General features: G+C 48.2%; 1 protein-coding gene across 1 annotated transcript; it reads left to right on the forward strand.

Moving 5' to 3' along the window:
• Window positions 1–1,820: 1,820 nt before the first annotated feature.
• Krt71 (keratin 71) lies at window positions 1,821–9,288 on the forward strand. Its single transcript, XM_042668767.1, has 9 exons — window positions 1,821–2,314; window positions 4,480–4,694; window positions 5,331–5,391; window positions 6,100–6,195; window positions 6,518–6,682; window positions 6,867–6,992; window positions 7,432–7,652; window positions 8,283–8,317; window positions 9,083–9,288. The coding sequence occupies exons 1-9, from the start codon at window positions 1,868–1,870 to the stop codon at window positions 9,286–9,288; spliced, it is 1,572 nt and encodes a 523-aa protein (XP_042524701.1). The 5' UTR covers window positions 1,821–1,867.
• Window positions 9,289–16,712: the final 7,424 nt, after the last annotated feature.

Here is a 16,712-nt window from a genome sequence, read left to right on the forward strand (position 1 = left end):
CAGAGAAGCATACAGTCAACAAAGCCATCAATGGAGGACACTGTGCCAGGACTGTGTACTGAGAGTGCTTGCAGGTCTTTAGCAACACACCACAGAGTCCTTTATCTCCAGACTGGGCACAGTGTAAGGCACACAGTGGGCACACAGGGAGGTTTGACTGAAGGGACAAAGGAAGTAGTAAGACTCTACTATGGAGTAGCATTTACCATCCTTACACAGGAAAACGAAGGTGACACACGACATGACCTTCATAGAGACATCGTGGAAGTTGCTCCCAGAGTCAGCGTCCTGTAGAGCCAACAATATTTTAAGGGCTGAGGGAAGTGAGAAAAGCTCAGTTCTAGGCTGTTCTGATCCAGGAAGTCCCTGAGGATGGGGACAATAGAACAAGAGGCAAAGAGAGGAAGATGGAGGGATGATGGAGAAGAGGAAATACAGAGGGTTGGGGAGCAAAGCTGGGAAAGAGAGTGGCAGGTCAGAGGGAGAAATGCCGGGGAAGGAAGGTAGGGGAGAGATGAGCATGGATTCTAGGCCAATCGTGAATCAAGCAGCCTGTCTCTAGACTCTCTGCTACTTTGTGCCCTTACTCAGCCAAGAGCTGTACCTACCTTACCGTAGGGTCCACGCAGGAGTCTTTGGGTAGGAGTGTGGGCTAAATAGGATGATTCTAGGAGGGACCAGTAAGTCGGGAAAGGCAAGACAGCAAAAGCTCTGTGGCAGCCACTGTAGGACTGTGTGTAACAGGATGGCATGTGTTCAGGGAGGCTTGGCCTTATGGGGTGAGTTCTAGTCAGCTTCTGTTCTCAGCTGCTCAGGCCTGGGTCGTGGGAATGGGGGCTCATGGTGACAGTGGCTTTTAAAATTGAACATAGAAAGGGTGATTTGGGTCTTTTAAGCAGCTCCGAGTTTCAGAGAAGATATATCTCATAAGAGAGACCAGAGTGGTGAAACAAATCACACTGAGAGGTCTGTCCTTGTAGTCCCCGGACAGCCAGCTCCTCTACTTCTTCCTGCCCAGCTCTATCTTCCTGTATGCATACATATCCTCTCCAGTGTAGATCCGGTTCCCTCCCACTGTCCCCCACTTGTGTTACAGTGGGTGTCAGAGAGGTACAGTGTCACACATAGGGCTCTCCAGAAGGCACGCAGAAAGACGCTATGGGTGGTGACCTGCAGCTCATGTCCCAGGCCAGATACAGAATCTCTTCATCCTGTGGCTAGTGGTAGCAGGAGGTTTTGAACTTGTCCAGGCCTTGATCGGTGGAGAGGATTCCCCCCGCCTCCCACCCAGGAGAATGAACCACTGATTTCTATGGGTTATATGTGTTTGAGGCCTGGGGTGTGTGGCTTCCCGAACAGACAGTCCTTCTCTAGAAAGGAGGCCCCATCTATGGTGGATATCCCCGGATCCTCTGCTCAGTTGCCTGTCCTGTCCAAGGAAGCCCATGCCATCTCTGCTCCCTGAGCCCAAGAGGAAGCCAACAACCCAGAGATTCATCAGGATAGCCATGGTGAGGTGCCAGTGACATCCCCCTGGAGAGGCTGAGGCCTGAGGCAAATTACCCTTATAACAGCGGGTTAATTAGATAAGACCCAAATTACATGAGCAAAGCTTGCAAGCCCAGCAATTTGATGGTTTCATGTTGTTTCAGAGGTGGGGAGGGCCCGATCTCTAGCTCAGCACAGAGAAAATGACTTCTTGCTCCCAGGCAAGCCAAACCCACGAATTAAGCTCTCAACTGCCCATCCGCAAGCCCAGTGCCAAACGAATATAAAGGCACCTGTCGATTCTCACCACAGCCAACAGAACCCTTGTGGGACTTTGCCTTCCTCACTCCTGCATCTGAGCTCCATCTCTACCAGCAGCATGAGCCGCCAGTTCACCTGCAAGTCGGGAGCTGCCACCAACAGGGGCTTCAGCGGCTGCTCTGCAGTGCTCTCTGGGGGAAGTTCGTCCTCCTACCGGGCAGGAGGCAAAGGGCTAAGTGGGGGCTTTGGCAGCCGGAGCCTCTACAGCCTTGGGGGCACCCGGAGCATCTCCCTCAATGTAGCTGGCAGCAGCGGAAAGAATGGAGGTTTTGGATTTGGCCGGGGCCGGGCCAGTGGCTTTGCTGGCAGCATCTTTGGCAGCGTGGCCCTAGGGCCTACATGCCCAGCTGTGTGCCCACCTGGAGGTATCCATCAGGTCACTGTCAATGAGAGCCTCCTGGCCCCCCTCAATGTGGAGCTGGACCCTGAGATCCAGAAAGTGCGGGCCCAAGAGCGGGAGCAGATCAAGGCTCTGAACAACAAGTTTGCTTCCTTCATCGACAAGGTGGGTCTAAAGGCACCTAGGGATCTTGCAGATAGCTCTCCTCTTCTGTTCTCGGAATATGAGGTTTTGTTACATGACAGAGGGATTGGGGTTAGGTATTAAGTAGGTGTTTATGGTGGACATGGCAGATGCCTTCTGTCATCTTGGTGTTTTGTGCTGTCTTTCCAGATAGAAAATAGAGGCAGAGTCAGCCCCACAGAAGCTTATGGGAGATCCGAAGGGGAGAAACCTGATCCTTACGCTTGAGGCCTAGGTTGTGCCATTGCTAAATCTATGCAGACAGGCAGTATTCAGTAAAGGCTGGCAGGAGACTCTGCCCCAAAGTATCCAGGAGGCCTGCCCTCCTCCTGTGACATGCTGACATGGTCCACCAACTACCTGACCTGTGGATCCAGAGCCTCCGTGTCATTTCAGGTGCTTTGACAGATGCTCTGCCATGGGCATGTGATTCTGTGGCTAAGGACTCACTTGAGAAGTAGAGTTGTGTTGTGTGGGAAGAAAACTCCAAGATGCTTTGGAGTCAGGCTTAATTCTTGATCCTGACCCACCACTAACCAGCTCTGTCGCTTTAGGAACGTCACTTGGCCTGTCTGAGTCTCTATCTCTTCATCCTTAAAATGGAGAAAAGAGCCTACTTCTCTTGGGGTTGGGCTAGTTTAGAAAAGAAAATATATGTAAAGATTTTGTCATAATGACTGGCCCATACTCAGTACTGCAAAAATGATGGTTATTGTTGTGATCTCTTTTTAATCTCTGGGATCTTGGAGAGTGATGCTGAGAAGCAGAGCAAGTGTAGGTCTGGAAGATCCTTCCTGTTCACATAGGCTCCTGACATCTGGTAGATAAGAGATGATTACCCCAACTTTTGACTCAGTAAAGATGTAGAGAGCAATGGCTCCAAGGTATGGAGCACAAGGAGGGTGAGTTTAGACCCTCAGCCAACTGCCTCTGGTTTCAGGAAAGAAACTAGAGGGCTCTGTTTGCCTCCATGCCATTCAGGCATCAAGGTGGGGCCAGCCCTGGACAAAGCCTGGGCCAACAGAGGTGCACCTGCTCTTGCAGCTATAGCCTGTGTGCCTGGGACAGTCCTGATCTCTGTTCTGCTCAGCCTTGGAGGCCAGGGATGGTTCTGTGGCTTCTTGTCATGTCTGGACAATCAAGGTGCTCTGAGGACTAGGAATCTGGGAGTGGGAGCAGCTTGGTTGACTCTTGGCTGGCCTGGTGAAACCCTGCTGATAAATCTGGAGGGTAGGTAGGAAGATGGACCACTAAGGTGGACTTCCTTAGGTAGAAGGAAAAAGCCTCAGAACCTAGATAGCTCCTAAGTAATCTCAGTTTCAGGAAAATGCCAATCCTTACCTCAGGGAGCCAGAAAGGATTGGTGAGGTTTTATCTGCAATCCGGCTGGCTCCAGTGGTGCCCGGTGCATTATGGTCTCTCAGAGGAGGGTGTGTGAGGAACTCAGGATTAGTTAATCCAAACCAAATGGTAGATCACCTGCTAGAGACAAGCTGTTTGGTGAATAATCCTATCTCAATGGCAAAATCCAGACAACATTCCCGTGACCTATGAACACAACCTTGTTATACAGCTGTGCTCACAAGAAGTGAGCAGAAAAAAAAGTGTCTGCAAATGGAACCTTCTGGCGAGTTTCCTGGCCAGCCAGGGTCTACCTCCCTCTGTCCATCCTTCTCCACATGCTGTGCCCATGCTAGGAAAAATGGGTATAAGGAGCAGGACAAAGAAAAGAGGGAGCAACTCTGAGCAAAGAAGGAGTTAGGGCTTGAGGTAGGAATCTGGAGTACCCTCAAGCACATGTTCTAAGCTTCACTGAGTTTTGACATGTCCTAGATGAAGAGCAGACTTTCCTCTTCAGACTGGCAGCCTGGCTCTGCCCTGGTGTTTTGGATATGGTCACTCACTGCTCCAAGTTGACCATGAGTAATTGGATACATAGGGTACAGGAACACATGCCTGGGCTCAGTTCTAGGCACCATTAACTTGGACAAACCCCCAATTTCTCCATGCCTTACTTTCTTTTCCATTGGGGGTTAATGATGCACTCACCTTTTACAAATGCAGGGAGGAGCAAGGGAGAAGACATAGAGTGAGTGCCTTGTACAATGCTCTTGGAGACTCAACCGTAGCTGGGCTTTGGGTTCCAGGTGCGCTTCTTGGAGCAGCAGAACCAGGTGTTGGAGACCAAGTGGGAGCTGCTGCAGCAGTTGGACCTGAACAACTGCAAGAACAATCTGGAGCCCATCCTGGAAGGCTACATCAGCAACATGCGGAAGCAGCTGGAGACCCTGTCTGGGGACCGGGTGAGGCTGGACTCGGAGCTGAGGAACGTACGGGACGTGGTGGAGGACTACAAGAAGAGGTGAGAGAGGAGGGTCTCCTCCTTCCATGGACAATTTCCCCTGGCTCTCTGCTGGTCCCCAGCTGTCACCCGGGCTTAAACTTATGGAAGATAATATCCTTGTGCATGAGAAGTAGAAGTCTGGAATATATTCCTTGCTTTCACCTCTAGTCTGACACTTAAGACCAATGTCCAGGGTGCTGGAGAGTGGTCAGAAGATTAGCTGTGGGAACCTTAGGTTAATGTCTCACTTTCTCCAAGGACCTGTGCCCTCACTTGAAAAGAGGAATACATTTATCTGCCTCCCAGGCTGCTCTGAGGAGTCTCTGAGGGAAATGCATGTGAGATCGCTATCGTTTGTAATGCTTTGCTCCCATGTAGGGGTGGGAGTAGCTGGCCTACTTCCCAGCAGTTTTTCTGTAGAACACTCCATATGTTCTTCCTCCTCTTCCAAACTAGATCTTCAGTGATCTCTTTCCAGAGTTGGCTACCATGTCCTCTCCCCAAGAAGTCTTCCTGGCCTAGCTGGCTCCACTGTCCAGTCTTCTAGCCTCTGTGCCATCTGACTGGTGCATAGATTCTCCCTTAGGGTCCTTCTAGAGCAAAGAAGGGATCTCAGTGAGAGACAGGATCCCACAAGCCCTGGTGTTCCCACAGGTACGAGGAGGAGATCAACAGACGGACAGCTGCAGAGAACGAGTTTGTGCTGCTCAAGAAGGTGAGGAGAAGACAGTGCTGGCCACACCTGCCAGTGTGCTCTCCCATGGGCCACCACGCTGGTACTCCCTGGTGAGGAGAAGGCAGGAAGATCATGGTGACAGGCTCTCTAGGGGAAGGAATCAGAGCTTCACATTGTGGCTCACGCCTGTAATCCTGGCTATCAGGAGGATGAGATCTGAGGATTATGGTTTGAAGCCAATCTAGGCAGGAAAGTGTATGAGACTTTTATCTCCAATGAACCAGTAAAAATGTGGAATTGAGGCTGTGATTCAACGGGTAGAATGCTAGCCTTGAGTGAAAATGCTCAGAGACAGCAAGCACCCTGACCTCAGAGTTCCAGCCCTAGGACTGGCACTTAAAGAAAGAAAGAGAAACAGAAAGAAAGAAGGCATGACAAAGAGAAGAAGAGTGAAAGGAAAGGAAGGCTAATGGGGAAAGGATCTGTTACATAGGGGCTCCTCTGCAGCTGTGGGATCTGGCTCAGATGTTACAGGTGTGCTTCTAATGGCAGGTGCTCCCTACCCCATTGCTCTCAATGGAACAGGTTCTCAGGAGGGACAGGGCTTGGTGTTTGGTCCTTTCTTTCCCCAAGAGCCACCCAAGGGGAAGAGGGTGCCTACTTCTCCAAGGGGAAGTCAGGCTAGGATGGGTATTGCCTTCTTGGCTGCACCAGCGGTGACCTGGGGATGGTTCGGATATCTTTCAGGATGTGGATGCGGCTTATGCCAATAAGGTCGAGTTACAGGCCAAGGTGGACTCCATGGACCAGGACATCAAGTTCTTCAAGTGTCTCTTTGAAGCTGTAAGTCTGTCCCCTCTCTATTCTTTAGATAGGAAGGGATAAAATATTCCCAGTGGGTTGGAGAGAGAAAGAGGTCTCAGTCCCAGAAAGGACTCCAGGGTTCATCTCAGCCCTAGAAGCTTCTTAGCCTCAATCTTGTGAGTGGGAAGAAGGAAACAGGCCTCATTCCATGATAGTGGAGCTCAGGACACTTGCCAAAGGATATGGCAGCCTTGGGTTCCAAGCACAACATGACATCAATAAAACTTTCTGACCTTGCTTGGCCAAGGTCATCAGCTTCTGACAATGGTCAAACTGAGAGATCCCTCCATCTTTCCTGTAGGAGATGGCTCAGATCCAGTCTCACATCAGTGACATGTCTGTCATCCTATCCATGGACAACAACCGCAACTTGGACCTGGACAGTATCATCGATGAGGTCCGGGCTCAGTATGAAGACATCGCTCTGAAGAGCAAGGCTGAGGCTGAGGCCCTGTACCAGACCAAGGTGAGCTAGCTAAGGCTGGGCTGACATGGTAACCACAGCCTGATGGAGCCCAGAGAAGAGGTAGTGTCCATCTCAGAATTCACCATTCCCTGATCCCATAAAAATAGCTCTCAGGAGACTTTACTTCCTCAACCACACATCCTTAGACTCATCCATGGCTCTATCCTTGCTTTTGGGTTCCCAGTTCCAGGAGCTGCAGCTGGCAGCTGGCCGGCATGGAGATGACCTCAAAAACACCAAGAATGAAATCACAGAGCTCAATCGGTTCATCCAGAGACTCCGCTCAGAGATTGAGAATGCAAAGAAGCAGGTAAGGGAGCAGGGTGGAGGGCACAGGACTTGGCCGAGAGCCTTGGGCTTCCAGGTCTCTGCCAGAAGAGAAGACTAGTGAAGTCAATGCCACCAACAGCTGCAGCAGAATGTCTCTGGGACACCTATCCTATTCTCTCTAGCACAGTGTGGCTCTGTAAATATCTTTGCACTGAAGTGAGGTTCAGAAGTGGGGCTCAACTTGGCTATGATCTCAGGGCAGGATTTAGAATTTCCCATCACACAGACATCTGAGCCCAGGGTGTGGAGGTAGAGTGTGAGAAGGATTTGCTAGCCCCTTCCATCCCTAACTAGAGTCAAAGTATGGGTAGAGACTGGGCAACTGTGGCCTAGGAGCTTCAAGAATGGAAGAAATTTGGTTGTAGATGGTTTCTACGATGACTTCTAAAGTTTTCTAACTTCTTGAATTTCTTCTATAGGCTTCTAACCTGGAGACCGCCATTGCCGATGCTGAGCAGCGAGGAGACAATGCACTCAAGGATGCCCGGGCCAAGCTGGATGACCTGGAGGGTGCCCTGCACCAGGCCAAGGATGAGCTGGCTCGGTTGATGCGTGAATACCAGGAGCTCATGAGCCTGAAGCTGGCCCTGGACATGGAGATCGCCACCTATCGCAAGCTGCTGGAGAGTGAGGAGTGCAGGTGAGCTGGGTGTGCACTTCCCCATCAGCTTGGAAGAACCGAAGGAGAGAGGGCCTAACACATCTTCATCCAGAAAAGATGAGTTCCTGGGTAGTGATAGAATGGTGAGGATAGGAATACTAATAACAGTTCATAATCAGTAGCCTGGAGTGTCCACTCATGCTGAGAGTATTTACTTCATCCTAGGTACTGGGTGAAGAAATATTCTGTGTAGATTAGCTCATTTAATCTTATAACTTTCCTGGATGTATCTAGGACCATCCTACTGTCCTCTCTGCCCACAGAACTGTTCTACATTCTTCTTTTACACACTCCCATTCCATCTTCTCTATCTGGCCAATTGCATACTGAGGCTGGCAACACAATTCCAGCCTCTTGTGCTAGGGAGATAGGAAGGGTATGGGCCTGGAGATGGACATGCTATCTGCACACATGCAGTTTTTGCAAACTATTACTTGACAAAGATTGTTACCCACATACCCCCAAAGATTCAGAGATGGTCCCCAAAGCTTCTCAGGCTCTATTTGTGCCAAAGAAACCCTGGAGTAGAATGGGGACCTGTTGGGTTCTGAAGCCTGGTGGGGACAATGTAGATGGAATGACTTCTCTCTCACCTTCTCTCCCTAACAGAATGTCGGGAGAATATCCATCCCCTGTCAGCATCTGTGAGTATCTGTAGCCTTTGACCTAAAGCTGTAACCTTGGGAGGCTGGGAAGAGCTTAGACATACCTGTATGTGTGTAAAGTGTAGAGGAGGGAACTAAAAGTCAGGGAGAGGAAAACTTTGCCTGAGGTCACACAGCCAGATGTCGGAGCCTACTGAAAGTCAGGTCTCCTCTCTCCCTACCTGGAATGATCAGGGGATGGCGGCAGGGGGAGGTGGTTATCACCATGAGGGATAGAGGAGCATGATGGGTCTGTGTAGGGCCAGAGAAGCTGGGTCTACAAGTTGCAGTCAGACCTGTCTGGGGAAAATTAAAGAAAGTTGAGGGAATTCAAGAATGGGAGGAGGGGAGAACCGCAAACTGGTAATACTGGATCTAGACTTCTCAGAAGGGCTAAAAGAGTTAAATCAGATATTTGGGAAACTGACATATCTGGTGTGCTAGCAAGATAGAGATGCTAGAGGCTAGGGGCTTAGCCAAGGAGTTAATAGGTGCAGGCAATGGGAGGGTGGCAGAAGGACAGGTAGGCACATGGGTACCTGGACCAAGGAGATAAGCCTCTGAGCTTAAGTAAGGCAAGACCCAGCCACATGGGGTATAAGCTGAGCAAGTCAAGGACAAGACGTGGGGTAGGTGTCTTGGGGCTAGTCTCACCAAGAGGGGAAGTGTGATTGTGACCAGAGTCCCTAAAGAGTTCTGTCCGTCCTGGGGAAAGGAGAACCACTCAGTTCTTCCTGAGTGTGAACCCCACCTCTTCCTCTGCAGCCATCATTAGCAGCACCAGCGGCAGCAGCGGCTATGGCTTCCGGCCCAGCACTGTCAGCGGCGGCTATGTGGCCAACAGCACCAGCTGCATCTCTGGTGTGTGCAGTGTCCGTGGCGGGGAGAGCAGGAGCCGGTCCAGTGATTACAAGGATACCCTGGGGAAGGGCACCAGCCTGAGCGCCTCCTCCAAGAAGAGTGGTCGGTAGAGAGGGCTGCTCATGGCCTTCCTCCTGTGTGGATCCAACTCTGGCTCCCACAGCGTCTTCCTCTATCCTGTTGTCAGCCCCAGCCCCACCCTGCTGTTCCTGCCTCCCGGCCTTTGGCTTTGCCCTTGGCCATCTCACTTCTTCCTGCAGCTGGTGTCTTCTGAGCCTGGATAGGCAGCACATACCCAGGATTTGCTTAGCCCTGCCAGCCTCTGCCTGGATCCCTGAGTCTGGGACTCAGACCTCTCCCATGATGGGCTTTGTCTCAGCTCCTGCCTAGAGCTGGCCAGAGCTGGCTCTGAGTGTAGGATGGGGACTGAGGGACAACCAACCAAGAGTGGCCATCCCATTCCACCCAGGCTCATTCTCATTCTGAGTAGGACAAGCATGGCTCAGAGTGTCTCTCTCTGCTCTCTTGTACCCAGAGACAGAGAAGAGGGGACATTGTTTGCTTCTCCTGTGTTCCTAAGCCCTCCCTGTTGCATCTTCAATAAACAGCACAAGCTCAATTGTTGGTCTCTGAGTATTCAAATTGTGCACATACACTACAATTTGATTGCTGACAGAAACGTGTGCGCACATGCATTTACATCCCCCACACCTACACATGCCAACAATATGCATGTACATAGGAACAGTCACACACAAGTGTGCCATTGTGTGTTGCTTCTGCAGCCTGTTTGTAGCTTTTTTTTCCCCTTTGGTAAAGTAGAAAAAAAGCCCACCAAAGTACACATGGCAGTAGGGAGGGAGCTTTGTTAGGGTTTCAGGGCTTGAGGTATGGAGTAGAGGCTGGGAGGAGGGGAAAGAGGATAAGAGAGAGGAGGGAGAGCTATGGGAGGATGTGCATGCAATCTGCTCTGTGGCTTTCAACAGAAGGATGAACAAAGTCCAGTGACAGAAATGACTGTTCCTGACAGGGACACTGAACACTCTCTAGGCTGGGGTCTTAGGTATCTGGATTTGTCCTATTCTTTCTGCTTTGCCTGGCCTCCTGGGGGTCAGCAGGAGTGGGTGGAACTTGTGAGAATCCCATACCCTGGGCTGGAAGAGGAAGATGGACAATGAGTTGTTAGAAGCTGAGGCAGGACTGAAATCGAGTGACTGGGGGCTGCCATGGGATGGGGATGGGCTCTGGATTCCAGCAGCTGTGCAGTTAGCACCTCCCCAGACACATGCCTATGGATGCAAAGAGCTACTGTTGTGATGGCTTTTCCCACCCAGTGGGTAGGAGGAAGGCAAAGAGAGGACAGATTCTCTAAGCCAGTTCTGGTTCAGGTTACAAAGCAGGTAGAGGTAGGAGAGGAGCAGCACATTTATGGCAAGGGTGTGTAAAGCCAAAATCTCTGGACACCAGCCCACTCTCAAGGTTGCCATATTAACAGTGCTGTTGGGGGTGAGGCAGAGGGCTTCAGTTACATAGAAGAGCAGACATGCCTGGGGCTGGAGGCAAGAAGAGGGTATGGAAGAACTGGTGGAAGATTTGGATGGGCTGAGATGGCAGCTAGAAAGTTCAGAGCAGTGGTTAGTAGCTGGGGGGAGGGGCAAAGTCACAGAACCAAGTTAGACATCTTTATCACCCAGAAGGCAGCCATCAGCCAGAGACTCCCAGCTTCCCTCAGCTCAGAAGTCCACACCAATGTCTGCCTGGTGGAGGTGGAAGAGGTGAGTTGATCAAGATTCAACAACAAGTTTGCTTTCTTTTGACAAAACAAGCACATGTGCATGTGTATCTGTGTGTGTGTTGCTAGCATGTGCATGTGTATCTGTGTGCATATGTGTGTTGCTAGCATGGGACACAGGCATCTCCATTTCTGCAGTAAAGCCCTCTCCACACATACCTGCTAACTCTGCTTCCTGCTTCCCTTTGCAACAACTGGTTAAGCAGGAAGAACTTTCCAACCAAGAGGCTTGAAGAGATGACTAGATTCTCTAATTAGGGGTGTAACTTGTGGTTTATCACCCAGACTTTGGGAGAAAGTAAAGACCTCTCCTATCACCTCCTCCCTCCCTCGCTCCTCAGGGCTCACAGGGGTTTTCTGGATGGGGAGCGTTAATCTGGGCTGTTCCCTAGAGTCACTTGTGGAAGACAGGAGAACCACACAAGCCCCAGAGCCCACTGTGAAGGTTAGACCAATGGCAGACCAGTGAGGACTTGATGGATAATTTGGAAACCAAGTGAGAGATCTGGGGCTAGGAAATAGTAACAGTAAGTTGCAGGCAAGATGGCTACTGGGCTACATCTTATAAGTCTATAAGGGGATTTGGTAATGGTTGCCAAGAGCAGTGGTTCTTTATAGCGGCTGAAAAATAATCTCATCATTTTTAAAATGCTGACGTCTGAGCTCCTCCCCCAAACCATGTGAGTCAGGCTGCCTGGAGTATCCCACACATTCACTGGGATCTTTTTGAAAGGCAGTGAAGGGATTCTAGTGAGTAGCTAGTTTTGAGAACCAAGTCTGTGGTCTTAAATAAAGTATCTTGAATAGTGTGTCCTGCTCCAAAGAGAAAAAGCAGCATGATCAATTACTCATGTCTGCCATGGTCACAGGTGGAGGACTTTGTCCTCTTGGCTGGGACTCTACTTTTCATTTAACAGCCCACAAATCACTCTCATACTATTGTCCAAGAACAGAACTGGTACAAGGAACTTGCTACTGTCATTTTACAGACAACAGGAACAGAGCACCTGCCTGTCTGATGACATCCTGACAAGAAGATTCCAAAGGGACCCTGTACTGCCTGCCTTTTAGTGGGCAGCAGGGAGGAGAGTGGGAGAAGGGCTCCAGCTCTCTGGTTTGCAAGTTTGGACAAGAGGCTGTTCTTGGCACTGCTAACACTTGCTCGTCCCTCCTACCTGGAAGCTTCCAGGAGACCAACCGCAGGTTAATTATGGAAGAGGACTTGTGCTATTCTGATGTCTCGATGTGCAGTGGCCTCTGTCACATACCAGTAGCTAACTTCTCTGTTTAGTTCACCAGTAAAGCAATTGTGATAGTCAGAGCTTTTGTTGAAGACAAGGACAGAGCTAGGCTCAGATCCCAGATCCTGTACTCTTTCTAATACTCTTAGTAGGACCATGTTGGTCCTCAACAGGAGCATATTGCCAAGTTGGTCAGGAAGTGTAAGAAGTCAGTAACTTCCAGGATAGAGAGAATGCTGATAATTTACAGGGAAGCAAGCACTAGATAACGCCTAGGAATGTTCCGTGGGGAGGAGGCTAGGGTACAAGCAGGTTAGGGCAATTCAGGATTAGTGGGGAGGTAGGCAGCAAGAGAGAGGAGTCAGGACAGAGCTGTGGGGAGCGCCTGAAGGTGCATCATGTGTGGCCATTTGGTTCTGCTCCAAGCTGTTCAAGAAAGACTTTTCTCACCCAAGCCTCTACTCCCTGAAGGGTGGAAAGAGCAGAGGAAGGAACAAGTTCTCTGTAGATGTCTGAGCCAGAGGGGAAGTTTAGGTTCACCTTGGGGCAGGGATGAAATTCTTTCTCCCTTCCCTTCTCTTTGTCTTTTATTCAGAACCAGGGATAGAATCCAGGATCTCATATATGTTATCAAGCGTTCTACTACCTTGTGTTTTGCATTTGACATAGGGACTCACACTAACTTTACCTAGGTTAGCCTAGAATTTGCAATCTTCCTTCTTCCATCTCCTGAGTAGCTGGGGTTACAAGCATGCACTACCACACCCAGCTAAGTCTTTGTATTTCTAACATATTATCAGATGATGCTGATCCTGCTGGTTCTTTTTTAAAAAAATTAATATATATTTTTTATTGTAAAGATACTGTACAGAGGGGTTACACTTACATGAGCAAGGTAATGAGTCCATTTCCTATTGAGCATTGTTACCCCCTCCTTTATTTTTTCCCTACCATCCCATTCTTCCCCATCTCGCCAATTCCTCCCTCCACTCTCCTACCCCCCCAGTCTCCGGCCTGCAAAGTTGTAAAATTCATTTTCAACATACTGTCTTGTACATCCCATCCTGGGTCATCCTGTATCCTTATTTCAGCATTTTGTTATTTCCCTTCCCTTCCCCAGATTAGAAAAATGTATATACAAGATGCAGGATGCCGGAATCAATTACAGTGACAACAGGGATTGTATCATGGGGGAAGAGCATACAAAGAAACAAAAAAAAATCATATAGTACATTATAAGTACGTTAAAAAGAACAGCAACAAAGATAAAAGCTCTTGTGTCCCTATCTTGGGGTTCATTTTGCTTAGCATCAGATTATATGGTCATATGTACATAGCTTTTGACCTCTTCTGCTTGTCCTAGACATATACTAGTTATTGCAGATAAGGGAAACCATGGGACCTATGTTCCTTTTTTTGGTCATGTGGCTTGAACTCTGGGCCTGGGCGCTGTCCCTCAGCTCTTCAGCTCAAGGCTAGCGCTCTACCACTTGAGCCACAGCACCACTTCTAGCTTTTTTCTGCGTATGTGGTGCTGAGGAATTGAACCCAGGGCCTCATGCATGCAAGGCAAGCACTTTACCACTGAGCCACCTTCCCAGCCCCAAGGGACCTATGTTCTTTGAGCCTGGCTTACTAATATAATTTTTTCCAAGTCTTTCCATTTCCTAACAAATGGGACAGTGTCATTCTTTCTGATGGAGGCCTAGAATTCCATTGATCCATTCATCTACTGAGGGGCATCTGGGTTGGTTCCATATCTTAGCTATAGTAAATAATGCTGTGATAAACATAGTTGTGCTAGTAGCTTTAGTATGGCCTTGTTTATGATCACTTGGGTAAATGCCTAAAAGTAGGATTGCTGGGTCATAGGGGAGCCCTATATGTAATCTTTTGAGGAACCTCCATACTACTTTCCAAGGTGGTTGAACAAGTTTACACTCCCACCAAAAATGCAGTAGGGTTCCCTTTTGGCCACATCCCCTCCAGCATCTGATGTTACTGGATTTCTTGATTATAGCCATTCTAACTGGGGTGAGGTGGAATTTCAATGTTGTTTTGATTTGCATTTCTTTTATAGCTAAAGAAGTTGAGCATTTCTTCATATGTCTATTGATCATTCTTATTTCATCTTCGGAGAAGTCTCTAAGTCTTTAGCCCACTTATGAATCTTCTTTGAGGATTTGTTGTTTGGGAATTTAATTTTTTGAGTTCTAAGCATATTTTAGATATGAGACCCTTGTCCATTGTATGGCTAGTGAAGATCTTCTCCCAATCCATAGGCTTTCTATTGATCTTGCTAGCTATGTCCTTTGCCATGCAGAAGCTCTGAAGTTTCATGCAATCCCATTGTCCAACCTTTCTTTGATTTGTTGTGTTTCTGGGTGTTTATTAAGAAAATTTCGGCCTGTGCCAAGGAGCCCTATAGTTTTTCCTGTTCCTTCCTGTAATGTTTTCAGGGTATCTGCTTTGACTTCCAGGTGTTTGATTCATTTGGAGTTGATTCTGGTGCAGGGTGATATACAAGGATCTAGCTTTAGTTTTCTACAGGTGTTTAACCAATTTTGCCAGCACCATTTACTGAAGAGGCTGTCTTTCTTCCATTCTATGTTTTTAGCTCCCTTATTGAAGATTAGATGGCTATAGGTCTGTGGGTTCATTTCTGGGTCTTCACTTCTATTCCATTGTTCCTCAGGTCTGTTCTTGTGCCAGTACCAAGCTGTTTTTATTACTATGGTTTTGTAGTAGAGTTTGAAATTTGGTATTGATATTCCTCCAGCACTGTTCTTTCTGCTAAGGATTGTTTTTTGCTATTTAGGGTCTTTTATTGTTCCATATGTATTTTTGGGTTGCTTCTTCTATTTCCTTGAAGAATGAGGTTGGAATATTGATAGGTATTGCACTGAATTTGTAGATAGCCTTTGGAAGTATTGCCATTTTCACAATGTTAATCCTCCTGATCCAGTTCTGCTTTCATTTCCTTTTTCAGGATCTTAAAGTTTTCATCATAGAGGTCCTTCACTTTTTTAGTCAACTCCTAGGTATTTTATTTTTTGTGGGGCTATTACAAAAGGAGTTACTTTCCTGATTTCAGCTGCACTCTTCTCATTATTGGCATACAGGAAAGCCATTGATTTTTGAGGATTAATTTTGTATCCTGCTACTTTGCCAAAGTTTCGAATCAGTTTGAGTAACTTAGAATGGAGTCCATGGGGTTCTTTAAATACAAGATCATGTCATTTTCCTGCTGGTTCTTGCACTTCACCTTGAGCAGCAGAGAACTTGATTCTCTCCATTCCCTTCCAACCCAAGAACAATGAATATTCTAATAACTGGACTATTTCTGACCCATCTTGGTAGCAAGTTTCTAGCGGGAGTTTTCATGAACAAAGCCAAACTCAAGGGTAGTGAAGGAAATTTGTCTTAACACATTTTTCAGATTTGAGACCCTGTCCAGCTTCCATGTACTGGCATTTGGGTCACTGCCATTTGGGCAGTTGAATGTTTTCCTGTCATCAGAGAATGTGCAGATGGAATAGAAGCAGCAAAGAAAAGCCTCAATACTGCAGTTGGCCATGACTCCAAATGATGGCAAGTCCCCTTCAATGGGAGTCAGATCAGGCTGAGTCACCTTCAATGGGAGCCAACCTGGGAAGAGATGGGGGGGGGGGCGGGTCCTTCGCCAGCCTGCACCACAGATTGAGTGGCTCCAGTGTGTGCATGTGTGCATGTGGTAATTTAGAGGGAACTGAGTAAGTAGATTACCTGGAACTTGGCAAAGCAAAAACACTTAACATGAAACCCAAGACCTCAAAATAAGGCAGAGAACAAAAGGAAGAAGGTAACCCAGCCTCAGAGTGGACTTTTGAGCACTGTCCTTTCTTCAGGACTCAGCGTGGGGCCATTCCAGCCCACAGAAGCCAGCTCTTACCTCTCCAAGTACTCCTGGCAAAAGGTACATCTTCTCTTTATTGGGGAGACTGGAATCCGTATGTCTCACATCCTAGCCATAGGAAATTTCTGCCTCATGTCTGACCTCACGCTCTACTTTAGTTACACAGGACTTACACTCTATTTGTGCTCACTCACTGCCTGGCTTAGATGAAGTGCTAGTACATTTGACCCTGGGTCAAGATCCTCAGGTCCCATGGCCTGGCTCACAGTGACCTAGTTCTCATTCAGTATGGTCTTCTCACAATGCCATCTCCGGAAGAGATGACTTCTTCAGGCCAGCATTTCTGATGAAGCTGGTTCTTTTCCTCTCCATTCTAAACTCACCCATTACTCTGCCAGTGGATGGAGACAAAATTATATTAAGTGAAGTAAGGCAGCCCCAAAGAAACTTAGGCCCGCATGTTCCCCTCATTTGTGGTAACTAGAATGTGCCTATAAATCTACAAGTAAACACACTGAATAGTAAAAGACAAAAAATACACCAGGACATGATAAACGATATACATCTCTAGATATTTATAATGTGAGACCAAAGGAGGATATTCTT

This window comes from Dipodomys spectabilis, unplaced genomic scaffold (genome assembly GCF_019054845.1).
Source record: "Dipodomys spectabilis isolate Male_0828 unplaced genomic scaffold, ASM1905484v1 ptg000477l, whole genome shotgun sequence".
Classification (NCBI taxonomy): Eukaryota; Metazoa; Chordata; class Mammalia; order Rodentia; family Heteromyidae; genus Dipodomys; species Dipodomys spectabilis.